This window comes from Mustela nigripes, chromosome 2 (assembly GCF_022355385.1).
Source record: "Mustela nigripes isolate SB6536 chromosome 2, MUSNIG.SB6536, whole genome shotgun sequence".
NCBI lineage: Eukaryota > Metazoa > Chordata > Mammalia > Carnivora > Mustelidae > Mustela > Mustela nigripes.
Genome location: NC_081558.1, coordinates 87,096,505 through 87,111,181, shown reverse-complemented (window position 1 = coordinate 87,111,181; position 14,677 = coordinate 87,096,505). Strand labels below are relative to the sequence as shown.

The following is a 14,677-nucleotide window of genomic DNA, read 5'->3' as shown; positions in this document are numbered from 1 at the left end:
TTTAAGGGGTAGGACTGTCCTTTCAGGAATTAGGCGGGGAGCCATGGTGGTTTCTTAAGTCATAGGAAAAGCTGCATTTGTGAAACTCTGGTCTTGAAGAGGCACATAAATGAACTGAAGTAGGAAGAAATGGGCAAATGAGAGACACTGGGAAGAGAACAAAACAGAACAATCCTTCAGGCTAAAAATACATCTGGATGTGTTATTTTAGTCTATTTGACCTCATTTTCCCACAGGGCTGCCTGACATGCTGCCTGGAGACACACTTACCGAATCACAGGACTGACGGCAAGGATCTCTAAGTGCTTATGCTTTCTCCTTCGTGGAATTTTAGTTAGAGAGCATGGCTTCGTTACATCATACCATAAAACTTCCTTTACTTTTCAGGCCTGGCAATTTTATTTGCATTTCTATAAAACACACACAAGACACTTGCTACTTTTTAATATTAAAAATTACACATCCTCATTTTTAGAAAAATATAAAAATATCCAAAATAAAGTGTGACTTTAAGCTTTCCTCTATGAGGGGAGGCATAAACGTCAACCTCGTGACAAGTCAGGACTTGGGATCCAGGCCCAGGCTCACAGGAGATGGGTTCTTAGGACACTTTCGGAATTTGCTCTGAAGGAAAACTCTTGGCACACACAGGCCTTCTTTTTTGTTCACTGTTTCACGGAACACATACTCATTCACCACTTCTTCATAACCTGTGTCCATAAAGAGCCGAGCCAGGAATTCTGTAAGGCAAGCAGATCAACAATGCTCAGTCTCGATACTACTACCTTTGCTCTGCAGTGGTAAAGAGGAGGGCAGGGGTGCTGGAAGGAATTTTTTTTTTTTTTAAAGATTCTATTTATTTATTTGACAGATAGAGATCACATGTAGGCAGAGAGGCAGGCAGCGGAGGGAGGGGGAAGCAGGCTCCCTGCTAAGCAGAGCCCGACATGGGACCCGATTCCAGGACCCCAGGACCATTACCTGAGCCAAAGGCAGAGGCTTTAACCCACTAAGCCACCCAGGTGCCCTGGATTTTTATTTTTTGTTTTTTTTTAATTTTTTCATTTTTTTAATGTAAAAAAAGCTCCCATGCTAAAATTTATAGGAGTGATATACTGCTACTTGTCTTCTTGCACCAAAATAGAAACCCCCAACTAGATAAGTTAATCAGAAAAGTTTAAGGACAACCTGCAGTATGGCCACCTTACCCTCTTATCATAAGACCCCAAATACAGAAGTCCAAGTAAAAAAACACAATTCCAAACTGGCTATATTTATACATAGTCTTCCATGTATTTAGTGTGTTTACATCAAACACCTCATCTATCTGAACATGAAGGATGAACATCTTTGACCAGAGTGGGGAAACCTGACACTTTTGTGACTTTATTTAACCTCAATAATTTAACCCCAATAATCCATCACTACATGTTAAATGAAACAAACAGAATGGCTATGTGACAAAAATACTCCTAGTAAGAGCATTACTACTCTGCAGAATGTGCTCCAAAGCACTCTGCAGACATCACTGCATCTTCTCAATTACTTGCAACTGGTTGACTCAGATTTCATGAATCAGAAACATTAAAACAAATTTTTAATTTTCACCTGACATTCTTATGACTGTGGAGTTGTTTTAATGGTAATCACTCATTTCTTATTTCATTCTAAACCCAGAAGAATATTTCATTTCAAGACATATAAATGTTTATAAAAACAGAGTTTAAGAAGATATGTATTTTATGGTCCAAATCACTAAGCAGGCTTAAAATACCAAGTATAAAGACTGAAATGGTGATCAGTGTTTGATGTTTTTATCAAAATGACTTCTGAAAGACCCCTTTATAGCAAATTTGTGTACTTAACACCTTTATAGACAAAGACAAAGATTTCTTGCCTTTGTGACCTGGGAAGATACTTTCCAGACATTGTACAATCCTACTTCTGTGTGTGTTTCCAAGTTTATTTTTTTTTTTAGGTTTTGTTTTGTTTTTTTTTTTTTAATTTGACACAGAGAGAGAGAGAGAGAAAGATAGAGAGGGAGCATAAGCGGGGGGACTGGAAGAGGGCAAAACAGGCTTCCCACTGAGCAGGGAGTCCGAAGTGGGCCTCGATCCCAGAACCCTGAGATCATGATCTGAGGCGAAGGCAAATTCTTAACGCCTGAGCCACCCAGGTGCCCTATTTTTTTTTTTTTTTTTTTTTTAAGTAATCTCTCCACCCAACATGGGGCTTGAACTCATAACCCTGAGATCAAGAGTAGCATGCTCTTCCAAATAAGCCAGCCAGGGGCCCCGTCCTACTTGTTTTGTGACTGAACTATGTGAAAATCCTGCTTTGCCCTCCGCCTTTTCCAGCACAGTTCCTGATAGGGCATACACGTGGCATGTCAGAGCTAGTCCATTAACCCAGGCTCGCTAACAGGACACCATCACCAGAGGAGGCTCGTGAGCACACCATGGTGAGAGCGGTGTCCCTGTCGTCCCAGGTACTGGGTGAGTGGTGCGTGCTGGAGATGGATCCAGCCAGGACCCTGTGCATGTGTGCTCTGCGTTGCTGCGCCCACCCCAACCAGGACCACAGTGATAATACATCCAAGTAAATAGAAATAAAAGCAAATTTCATTAACCTTACCATCAGTAAAAAAATATGATCTGGTCCCATCTTGTCTAGCGTAGAAGTTTTCTCCAAGTTTGCTGCCAGCTCTAAACCTAAGCATGGCATGATCATAAAGCCCATAGTCCCGAAACAAGACGCTTTTACCTGGTTTTAATACCTATGAAACAAAAGCAGGTGGCACTTAACATATTGATGGCTCAATAAAACTTAAGGTCTAGTGTCACAGAATTAAAACGTTAATGACATTAAATGAAAATAGACTTATCTTCTTTAAAGCATGTTCTCCCAACATTTTATTAACCACCTCCTAGTATATGACCTTGCAGGCAAACTGTCTCTTTAAAAAAATATGTCATTTCGTCTTTTTACTGCTTCTTGCTGGCTTTCCTCATTCTGAGTCTCAGCTGGGGTCCACTGTACTAAAATTATGCAGAGCGTGCCCACCATACTAATAAGAGCTGACAGCACTCTGCAGTCTCTCTGACAGGAGGGAGGAAGGACTATTAGCCTCATGTGAAACGAGGAAATTGACACCAGGTAAGTGATTTGTCTATGATTCATAGAGGCCACTAAGTGGGGGGGTCAAGATTCACATTTGGGTCAAAAGGCAGCACACTGTAGGATCAGAAACATCTTTTAGCCCTGGACCTGGACAGGGGTAGGGGGACGTATTATTTCCAATTGATCCAAACTACTGACAAGAAAGAGAGGCTATGGGGGGAGGGGTAGCTGAGTATTCTTCCCTTGCACTCTGCTTCTTGGTAGAACACCCTCAGGCCAGTGCAGTAGTGCAGGGAAGGGGATCAGCGGCAGGCCCAGCTGGGAGTCCCTCACTAAGGCCTTTCAGAGATAGGTGTCTCAAAAACTGGGAGGTGGCTTCAGCAGGATGTAGGTACAACCACCTCTATCTTACAAAGCAAACACCATATGCTTTTCAGAATGAAAAGCGGTACACATTGTGACATTTGCTTTTTATGTGAGAATTCCTTCAAGCGACATTAACATTACCAAGGAAGAGAGGACTTTACAGAATCTTATTCTGATTCATTACATCAGTAAGATGATTTTTAAGACATGACATATACTATTACAACAGATTTTTGATGCAGTTTGATGTACTTCCTCTTCTGAATAGAGTAGGAAAGACTGTCCCTAATACTTCCAAGTGTGCTGCAGATTTTCTCATTTAGTAAATTCTATCAATGCAAGCATGTGTTTTAAATATTGTCCATAAAGAGCCTCCTGGATAAATATATCCTACCTTAGCTTAGTCCGAGATGCTAAATTTTAAAAAATATGAATAGTTGCCAAGAAAATTCTGAAAAATTTAATTTATATGAAAAAGAGTTATTCTTAATTATAGAATGAAGAAAGGGCTACAGGGAGAGCAGAAAGAGCACTCACTCAGGAATTTGGAAATCTGGATTCATATCCCACTTCTTCCATAACTAGCTGAATGACCCTGAGCAAATAATTTCATCCCTGAATTTTCCTGTGTGTAAAATAGTTAAGTTTGATACTAATGCCTCCTTTAATCCTGGCGCTGTATAGCTAACCAGGAATTTCTTACTGTTATGTTCCCTCACTCTCCAAACACCCCCCAAAAGTAGGGTAGGGCAGGTCTGTTACATCTGCTTTACAGCAAGTAAGGCTCAGAGTCAAAGTGACTTGCCTGAGGTTTGAAGGCAAGTTGGTGGCATTGGCAAATACCCAGGTCTTCTGGTGACAGAATTTTGTCTATTTTTACTTCATTATTCTATTCCCAAAATGATGGAATTCAACTTTAAGGTTATCTTTCAGTTTAAACTTATGTAGTTTAAAAAATTCTCTGGTGTTAATACTCTACAGTAATCACATCTACCTTAAAACAGCTTATTACTGTGGTTGCTCATGCAAGGCTTCAGAGCTGCCCCAAGGGTGTCTGTCTTATTATTGTCAGAGGCTGAGAGATCGCTTCTCCTTCTGGTAATTTCCTGATGAAGCACACAATTTCAAATCAACGAGCCAGGCACTATGTATGAGGCAGGGAGCACGCAATCCACTAGTGCTGTGAACTCATTCCAGATCAGCAGATAAAAGATTTCTATTAGGGGTAAAAATAGAAAGGATTGCTGAAATGGAATTTGCTACTAAAGAAAGGTTAGAATGGGGGCCATGGGACAAGTGTGGATTGAGACAGATCATCTCAATTAAAAATATATATATTAACACTTCATTACTATTAAACTATAGATAGTATTACTATGTTTTCATTTAAATCAAGAATAGGCATACCCTCAACAACACTTGGCTTTGTCAGGCTTAATTCTGGCAAACCTAACAGAGTCTCACTGGGGGTTTATTCTACATTTCCTGGGTTACTGAGGTTATCTTTTCGTAGGTGTGTTCTCTTCAATAAAACAACTATTCATGTCTGCCACTCTTCTATTAATTTGCTTCCCTTTCTTACACAGGAATTCCTCACATATTCTGGATGCTAACCTTTCGTCAGTTCTACAGACTTCAAATTACTTTTCCCAAGTTGTTTTTAAATTCCTTTGTATAATATTGTCTTTTGAAGAACAGAAACTCCTACTTTTATTATAATCATGTTTATGCTTAGAATGCTTCGGGTCTTGAGAAAATTTTCCCCACTCAGAGGTCATAAAGATACTTTCCTATATTTTCTTCTGAAAGGCTTAAACTTTTATCTTTCCCATTTAAGTCTTTAATTCACCTGAGAATGACTTTTGTGGAGGATATGAGCAGGGTAATCTCATTCTCTCCTGCATAGACACACAGTGGTCCCAGTAGCCACTCACTCAACAGTCCTTTTCCCAGTGATCTTCATTGTCACCTCCATCATACAGCCATTTTCTATTTACTCATGGATTGATTTTTAAGCTATCACATTCAATTTGTCTGTCCCTCTGCCAACACTATTCTGTCTTAATCACTGCAACAGTAAGTCCTTATATCTGGTATATCTGGTAGGGTATCAATCTCTCCCATCTCATTCTTTGTCAGGAGTGTTCTGACCCTTTGTTCTTTCAAGTAAACTTAGAATCCTTGGCGGGGGTGGGGCGGGGCAGAACACCCTACCAAAAAACCCCAAAACAGCCAAACAAAAAAATTAATAAAATGTATAATACTAAATGGAAAAGTAAAATTGCACAATACATGTTACTCTTTTTTAGGTATATAGCTCAGTACGTTTTATAAGTACATTACATTCATCTTACACTTTTGTAGTCTTTCAATATTTTCTAGTCAGACAATTATATTATCTACAAATAATGAGTTTTGTCTCTCATCCTTGTTTTTTTCTCCATCTTTTTTTTCTTGTCTTTTTGAGCTGATTAGGACCTCCCTGTAATCCTGAAAGGAAGTACTGACAGTAGGCCCTCTCATCCCCATAAAGTTCTAGATACTCCTTATTCTGTCCCTGTCTCATACTTCTCCCAGTCCCTGAAACCCTTTATCAGTGAAATCACTGGTAGCCACCTCTTCAGAATTCAGATTCTTATGCTAACAGACTGTCCCCTGAGGATACTATTTTTCCTGCCATATACTGACTACATGGCCTACCCCTAGTGAGAATGAGGAGACTCTGTAAATCTAGGCATGAGCCTCAGAAGGGAGGTAAGCAAAATCAGGATGTCCAACCTCTAGGCTCCAAATCACTAACCTGGTAAATATTTTTTAAGACAAGGTGCATCTTATCAGGGTGAACAGCAGAGAGTACAAATATCAATAAGACAACATCCACAGACTCTGGGGGCACATGTTCCAGAAGGTCATCTTTGGTTAGATCACACTGGAATACCTTGCATCTTTCTGCGTTGTATAAAGGATTTTGCTAGAGAAGAGGGGGAAAATAAAAGAATTTTAACGCAACATCCATGTTGACATACATAGAAAAATACAGCATCAAAAGGAGACAATGGAAAAAAATTAAAAAGAGATCCTATTTCCACTGGTGCACTGCTGCACAAAAATCAAGTATCACTTTGTTACTGGGTAAAACTGAGTAACGTAGCATTTGTACACTAAAGCATGTAGTAGACAATATCGCTATGAGGGGCAAGATTTCATTTTAACAAATCACCTTTAACTGAGGAGGGGACACAAACTATTACATATTCAAAGCTGATCATTTTAGAAGTACATATTTCTAAAGGGATGGTAAGGGCAAACTGACCTATTGTTTCTTTAATCCTCCTTTGAATCACCTCCTACAAATCTAAATCCTTTCACAGGCCCTTCCAAACCTACTCACGAAGACGCTCCCACAGTTCTTTGAGCATATTTTCCCTTGAGGCAGCAAGCTAAGTATACCTAACTTTTCTTTTCTTTTCCTTTGCCACAACTGTGTTCTTGTACATGGTGGATGGTGGGTTTAAGAGCATTACAATAAAAGATAATACATAAGAGTATCATCAAGAAAGAGTATCATAAAAAAAAGAGTATCATAAATTGTAGGGTGTAACAAGAGCATTATTAAAAAATATTAGTCTTTTCTGCAGTATAAATAAGGACTTGAATAAACACAAAGGTAATGGATGGGTAGATTCAATATTGAAATGATGTTAATTCCACTTCTAAATCCAATATGATCTCAACAGAATCCCAGCAGATTTCTAGAAACTTGACAAGGCAAATTTAATTCATCTGGAAGCAAAAAAACTTTTAAACTGATTTGAGGAGGAGGTACACTCCTGACATCAAAAACTTATTACAAAATTTAGTACTAAAACAGTGAGGTTTGAGAATGGGGACAAATAAATCACTGAGACAGAACAGAGTTCCCAACACAGAGCCCCTCTATATAGAGGAATTTAGTATTGTGTATGACAAAAGACAGGTGACAAAGATGACAAGTATATAAAAAAACATAGATAATAAAGGTGGCAATTATCAGGAAAGGAAATGAATTTCTTATTCAATTTATTGTGTTTGAACAACTAGTTCCACACTTGTGTTAAAGGATGATTGGTTACCGTTCTGGTTTCAGTTCAAAGATATACAGCGGTATAAAAATGTAGCTCCCATCCTTATAGTAAGAAAAAAGATGGACAGACAGCAAAGTAATGACATTTTGGTGAACCCAACAAAGAACAGAGGCCAAAGAACCACTAGCCATCCCAAAATATGGAGACAGAGAAGTGCCTTCTGGGTGAGACAGAACCCAGGCATTTATTTGCTTCCCTGAGGCAGAAGCCTCCCCACTGGAAAGATAAAACTAGAAATTTGGTAAATAGCTGGAGAATGAGTGTGGCTGTTATAGTGTGAAGTCCCTGGGGGCTGAAGTAACAGAAGTGTTCCCCTCCTCTTATAGGTGCTTCCTCTGGGGACATCATGGGGCTCGCAAAGAGGATGGCCTTTCTCATCTCCTTTAAGGAAGAAGACTTAAAATGCAGGGGAAAGGTCATCTGAGGCCTACAGCCTTAAGGTACTGATAGAATGCCACTGGGGGAAGGAAAATACTCTGCTCAGACCCAGTTTTAATCTTTTTTTCTAAGTTGGTGTTTTTTGTTGGTTGTTTTTTTAAGTAATCTCTACACCCAATATTGGGCTCCAGCTCACAACCCCAGGATCAGGAGTTGTATGCTCTTCCAACTAAGCCAGCCAGGCGCCCCAAACCTAGTCTTAATCTGAAGGGAGAATGACCTCAACACCAGAAAGGAGGATATAGGTATATACCTCCTGATGGAGGGAAGGGAGAGAAAAGCTCTAGCTATGGAGCAGCAGACATACTTGTGAAGATCACATGCTGGGACACAGGCCCACTATGCAGTTCAGAAACTGAGAATCAGATAATAATCCCCTCTTCCACACCTTACCAACAAGTGTCCAGTGCTAATAACAACAGTGGACTGCACCTAGGAAAGCTGTGAGAGACTGGCTCTTTACGAGGAACAGTATAATGAGAAGACCCAAAGCCAAAAGGAGAGACAACCAAGTCACCAGAGGAGTCTGAAGTCTCTGGTGTCCATAACAACAATAAACCTCACAGGTAACTATAGCAACAGTACATTTCAAACACAGCTCAACTCCTGTCCAGATTATTACAAATCCTTATTACCTCAGTATCCCACTCCCCTATCTAACATATCTGGCTTTCAGCAAAAGACTACAAGGCATACCAAAAGGCAGGAAAAAACTGGAGAGATAAAGCAATCATTAGAATCAGACTCAACTATGACATCGATACAGGAACTAAAGTTTGAGGATTTAAAATAACTGTGATTAATATTAAAAGCTCTAATGAAAAAGATAAAATTCAAGATCAGATAGGTAATTTCAGCAGAGAAATAGAAACTACAAAAAGAATCTTAGAGATACTAAAATTAAGAAACATCATAACAAAAATGAAGAATGCTGCCTAAAGGTTCATCAAAGCTTACTGCTTAAGAAGGAAACCGTGCACTTGATGATAGGATGAAAGAAATTATACAAACTGAAAATACAAAGAGAAAAAAAAAAATTAAAATATAAAACATCAAAACACCATCTGAGAGCTGTGGGACAACAGCAAATAGTTTAACATATATGTAATGAATCTCAGAAGAAAAGAGAACAGAGCTGAAGAAATAGTGGCCAGAATTTTTTTCCTAATCTGGAAAATTAATCTATTAAAAAACATAACCAAAACTTTAAAAAATATATATATATACATATACACACACACACACACATAGTTACAAAACTCCTACACAAGACATAAAAGCTTAGAACCTTGAAAGGAAAAGATTAATAAATTTGCACATAATTTAAATTCTATCAAAAGACAATACCAAAGGGCGCCTGGGTGGCTCAGCCGGTTAAGCCTCTGCCTTCAGCTCAGGTCATGATCTCAGGGTCCTGGGATCGAGGACCGCATCAGGCTTTCTGCTCAGCAGGGAGCCTGCTTCTGCCTCTCTGCCTACTTGTGATTTCTCTGTGTCAAATAAATAAAATCTTAAAAAGAAGAAAAAAGACAATACCATAAATGCTAACTACAAATGTTTGCAAAAAATCTAACAATATTCAGAATACACCATAAAGATAAGAAAATGACAGAAAAAAAAGAGCCCAGGTTATGAAGAGACAATTCATTGTATAATGCAAACCCCATCTGCGGTTCTTTTGTATTTTGTTTACTATTTAATCTCAGCGTTTTGTTTACTACTTAATCCCCTTAAACTGGGACATATGAGGCTCTCGATAAATATATGTGGAATAAAAGAACTCACAATCACAAGAAAAATTAATGCCTAGTTACATATATAAGGAATAAACATTTTTGCCCATGAGATTGGGAGATATAAAAAAAACTGATATCAAATGGTGAGAGCAAGGTTACCTGAACTGCTCAGTAGGTTAAGCATCTGCCTATAGCTTAGGTTATGATCTCAGGGGGGACCAAGTCCTACTTCCTCCCCCACTCCCTGCTCAGTGGGGAACCTGCTTCTTCTCTGCCTCCATGCCCCCCATCACTCTGAGCCCCCCACGACTCCTGCGTGCATGCTCTCTTTTGCTGTCAAATAAAAAAAATCTTTAAAAAAGAAATGGTGAGGATGTAGCAAGAATGGTAGCTATACGTTAAAATTTATATATTAAATTTTAAAAAACGTATATGAAACATTAAAATTTAAATGTGTATGCTTTCTCTCCAAGGAATTCTTCCATAGAGAAAAGTATACACACGTGTTTTGGAGAGCAATGCATAATGCTGATTATATTAACTCTATTTGTAAGAGTAAAAAATTAGAAGTGATTTAAACAAATACCAACAGGTAACTGTTATAGTATATCCATCCTATGAAATACTACAACACATAAAATATGGTAGACCTACATGTACTAAGATATGATGTGGAGTGAAGAAAGCAAGTTACAGTACAATGTGATACTATTATTAATAAAACTTCTAGGGGAGCCTGGGTGGCTCAGTGGGTTCATTGTCCAACTCTCTGATTTTGGCTCAGGTCATGATCTTGGGGTTTTGGGGATCAGTACCATACTTGGCTCCATGCTCAATTGGAGTTAGTATGTTCCTCTCCTTCTGCATCTGCCTCTGCCCACAAACCCCCCTGCAAACTTACTTTCTCTTTAAAGTAAGTACATAAACAGAATCTTAAAAAACAACAACAGGGGTGCCTGGGTGGCTCTGTTGGTTAAGCAACTGCCTTCAGCTCAGGTTATGATCCTGGAGTCCCTGGTTTGAGTCCCACATCAGGTTCCCAGCTCCATAGGGAGTCTGCTTCTCCCTCTGACTTTCTCCTCACTCATGCTCTCTCTCACTGTCTCTCTCTCAAATAAATAAAATATTTTAATTAAAAAAAAAAACAACAAAACTTCTAATGGATGCTAAAACTATGAAAGGTTGATGGAAAATTAAGTATTTGAAAAAGTATCCCCCACATATTTGTTAATGGCAAAAGGTAAATATTTGTACCCCTTAGGAAGCTACCTTTTAGGTAGGAATTAGGTAGTTACTACCTTAACCCAATGATCAACACTAAAGCATCACTTATAGTGAGGTTATCAGACATTAACTACAAGATGTAGTATCAAGGATACAACATCACCTATATAGTATTTTTGCCAAAAATATTTTACCTGATTTAAATCTAACTTTTAGTTTACAGGAAAAACAGGTGATAAAGAAATAAGTTGAACAATGATATGAATAAACAAATTAGACCAATTTGGAATGTGGGACCGCATTACAGAAAATGGCTTGCTCTCCAAAAACTCAATGCCAGTGGGGAAAAGGTCAAGGGCAGGAACGTTTTAGACTAAGGAGATTTAAGATACATGAAGAAGTACAAGATGTAGTCCTTGACTAAATGCAGCTATAAGACATGTACGGCATGGAACATTGGGTGTGGTGCATAAACAATGAATCTTGGAACACTGGAAAAATAAAATAATTTAAAAAAAAAAGACACCTAGGACTATTTGAGTAAATCTGAATCTGTACTGGGTATTCATGACATTTGAAGGTTATAATTACTTTTGGTAGATATAATAAGTGTATTGTAGTTATACAGAAAAAGCCCTTATTTTTTTGAGTATGTATGCAGACATATTTAGGAGGGAAGTGTCCTGACATCTCTACTTTACTTTAAAATAGTTCAGCAGAGGCATCTGGGTAGCTCAGTCAGGTGTTCAACTTGATTTGAGCTCAGATCATGACCTAGTATCACTGAGATCAAGCCCCTTGTGGCGCTCTGCACTCACTCAGCACAGAGTCTGTTTAAAAAGTTCTCTCTCTGGGGCACCTGGGTGGCTCAGTGGGTTAAGCCTCTGCCTTCAGCTCAGGTTGTGATACCAGCATCCTGCGATCAAGCCCCATATTGGGGTCCCAGCTTGGCGGGAAACCTGCTTCTCTCTCTCCCACTCTCCCTGCTTGTATTCCTTCTCTCACTGTCTCTCTCAAATAAATAAATAAAATCTTTTAAAACATAAATAAATAAAAAGCTCTCTCTCTTCCTCTGTCCCTCCCTACACTTGCGTGGGCATGTTGTCCCTCTCTGCATCTCTAAATTACTAAATAAGTAAAATCTTTAAAATAGTTCAGCAAAGAAGTAAGTGTATAAAGCAAATGTGGCAAAATGTTGGCAATCAGTAAATCTGGGTGTCATTTTGGTAACTCTACCTTTCTGAAAAAAGCTATGTTTTTGCAGGTACTATATGTGTATGTGATCAGAAAAAACCATATTCATGGTGATCACAGCTGGTTAGCTTCAAAGAGAGGACAGGAATTAGGCATATGAGTAGAAAGGTGGGAGGTCAGAAAAATCTAAGAAATTAGCAACACAACAGAACACATGCATGGAGCACCAACCTTGACGTATTCAACCGCTCTTGGAGAAAAATCACAGGCATAGGCAAAGATATTCAGATCTTCTTCTAAAAGTGGGAATAAGCAGTTCCCAACACCACAGCCAGCTTCAAGTATAGTCAATTTTTGATCTTCAAACTAAGGAAAGAGGACCCAAAGTCATAACGTGCTACATTTGCATCACAGAGAAACAAACTGTACTCTAAGTATAACGCCTCAGAAGGTGAGAGACAAGGTGTCCGCCCCCACCATGCCCCCCATCAACAATAAACAAATGAACTGATAACCTAAGTTAATACTGACACCTCACTTGTCATCCAACATTGGGTAGTTTGGTATGGTGAAAACACAGCATAAAGGCTAAGAAAACGGGCTCTGGGACTAAACTGCTTGCTCTGAAATCTCCTCCCCCAACCTGTGTTCTATCACTTAAACAGCTTTGTGCTTTACTTTCACTGGCAAGTGGAAATAATCATGATGCCTACCTCAACAGTGTTTTTACAAGGCTTAAATTAGAGAACACATTTAAAGTTCTAAAAAAGGGCCATGGTAAAGTGTTGATCATCTTTATTCTGAAGCTATTTGTCACGGAAGTCACCCAGTATAAAATTAACATTTACAACTTTCAGACTGACTTTAAGAAGTAGAACATATCTACTAAAGCTCTCTTTCCTATGAATTATATAACCCAGAAACCACTAAAACTACTTGAAACCAAATAGTGTATTTCTAAGGAACAAAGCATTTTGACAAGCTTTGTAAATTTTCTACCTCACATTCCTCTCTGGAACACAATAAACACTCCTGTTTACATTAAAAAAAATTTTTTTTATTAACATATAATGTATTATTTGCCCCAGGGGTACAGGTCTGTGAATCCTCAGGCTTACACCCTTCACAGCACTCACCATAGCACATACCCTCCCCAATGTTCCTCTTCACATTTTAAACGAAAAACAACTCAAATAAGGTGCAAATTAGCTTACCTCTTTACATGATCTGAGCTCCTCAAACTCTCTTGTGGTCCAGTGTCTATCTTTGAAGAAGTTAGTACTATTTCTTTTGTAAAAAAGGTCCCAGTTCTTCTGAGCCTCTTTTTCCAGTTTTTGCTGCTTAAAATCAGACACCAAAGCCTGATCTCTTTTCAGTTTCTCTTCTTCTTCAGAGCTGAGAATCCTTGCCTGCAGCCCTTTCCTTTGTAAAGAAGCCATCTCCTAAATTTATGGTAAAATATTTAACACTGCTGAAGAGTCTCCATCCCAGAATAACCTGAGGAATTCAAGCTGATACTGCAAACACGGGCAGGGTTTTTCATATGTGGTTTCTCAGGTTGGGTTCAAGCCTCAGGCAGCATCGGTTGCTTTGCAAGAAAAAGGAGGTGGTTCCGGTTCTTGGTTCTAGAAGTTTTTGAGACCCTGGGTTAATGGTTCTAGAACAGTTCTTCCACCAAACAGTTCAATTCACCATTTCCTAGACGCTGACTCTACACTAAACCAGGCCCATTACACAAGAGGTCGGTCACAAAGACATAGACATACATAGTGCCTACCTTCAGAGAGCTCACCTTCAGTGACCAGCGCTCTCACGCACCCAACTGTAGTTCAAACCAGAACAAGTCAACTATTATATCAACTATTAGAAACTTAATCCTCTTTATTACCGAAATACCGTGACACCACGAACTAAACCGATATAGAAGAGACACGCCCAAGAATTGACTGAGAAACCTTGGGGAGAAAACGCATCTATTTCGGGGCCCGTGAAAGGGGCGACTTCCCACCACGAGCGCTCCCTGATCTGGGGATGGGTGGTCAAGTGGGGTCATCGTTTCCCAAGAGTCAGACACTCACTTTGGGGGTGGGGTGGGGAGAGGAGGGGCATTAGGAGCCAAGCCCGGCGATCTGCGTCTCTGATCGCACTCCCAAGAAGCTGTCTCACGAACCAGAGGGGGCGTCTCTTCCCAAGGGGCTGAGGCTCTTGCTTCTCCATTAATGCGCGAAGGAGAAAAGGCCAATGACGCGCAGGGCAGGATCCGTCGGGCTCAGGGCGCTCGGGAGAAACGAGGCGGCCCTGGCCGCCAGGGCCCGCGCAGAGCCGGCCACCCTGGCTCTCAGACCCGTGTTCAACTAGATCGCCGCGCTCGGGCTCACCGTTATCAGTTCTTACATTCACCTGGACGGGCAGGACCGGACACACTCAGCCCTCAGCCCGGCCCCGGCCTCGGAAGCCGAGTGGGGAAGCCGCGGC

At 39.8% G+C, this 14,677-nt stretch overlaps 1 protein-coding gene across 1 annotated transcript; it reads right to left on the bottom strand.

Annotated features, from left to right (window-relative positions):
- Positions 1-429: 429 nt before the first annotated feature.
- Positions 430-14,371, bottom strand: METTL6 (methyltransferase 6, tRNA N3-cytidine). The gene is made up of 6 exons (XM_059390903.1): positions 14,281-14,371; positions 13,417-13,827; positions 12,434-12,568; positions 6,287-6,457; positions 2,635-2,776; positions 430-740 (listed from the first exon to the last, which is right to left on the bottom strand). The coding sequence occupies exons 2-6, from the start codon at positions 13,639-13,641 to the stop codon at positions 559-561; spliced, it is 855 nt and encodes a 284-aa protein (XP_059246886.1). The 5' UTR covers positions 13,642-13,827; positions 14,281-14,371; the 3' UTR covers positions 430-558.
- Between the last annotated feature and the right edge of the window lie 306 nt (positions 14,372-14,677).

Bases quoted from the DNA above. Each gene is read 5' to 3' on its own strand.
- METTL6 (XM_059390903.1), bottom strand. From the start codon at position 13,641: ATGGCTTCTTTACAAAGGAAAGGGCTGCAGGCAAGGATTCTCAGCTCT. The intron at 6,458-12,433 runs GTTGGTGCTCCA...CCTCTTCTCTAG, and splicing joins GAGCGGTTGAATACGTCAAG to CAAAATCCTTTATACAACGC. The intron at 2,777-6,286 runs GTTAGTGATTTG...TTTGTTTCATAG, and splicing joins TCTTAAAAAATATTTACCAG to GTATTAAAACCAGGTAAAAG.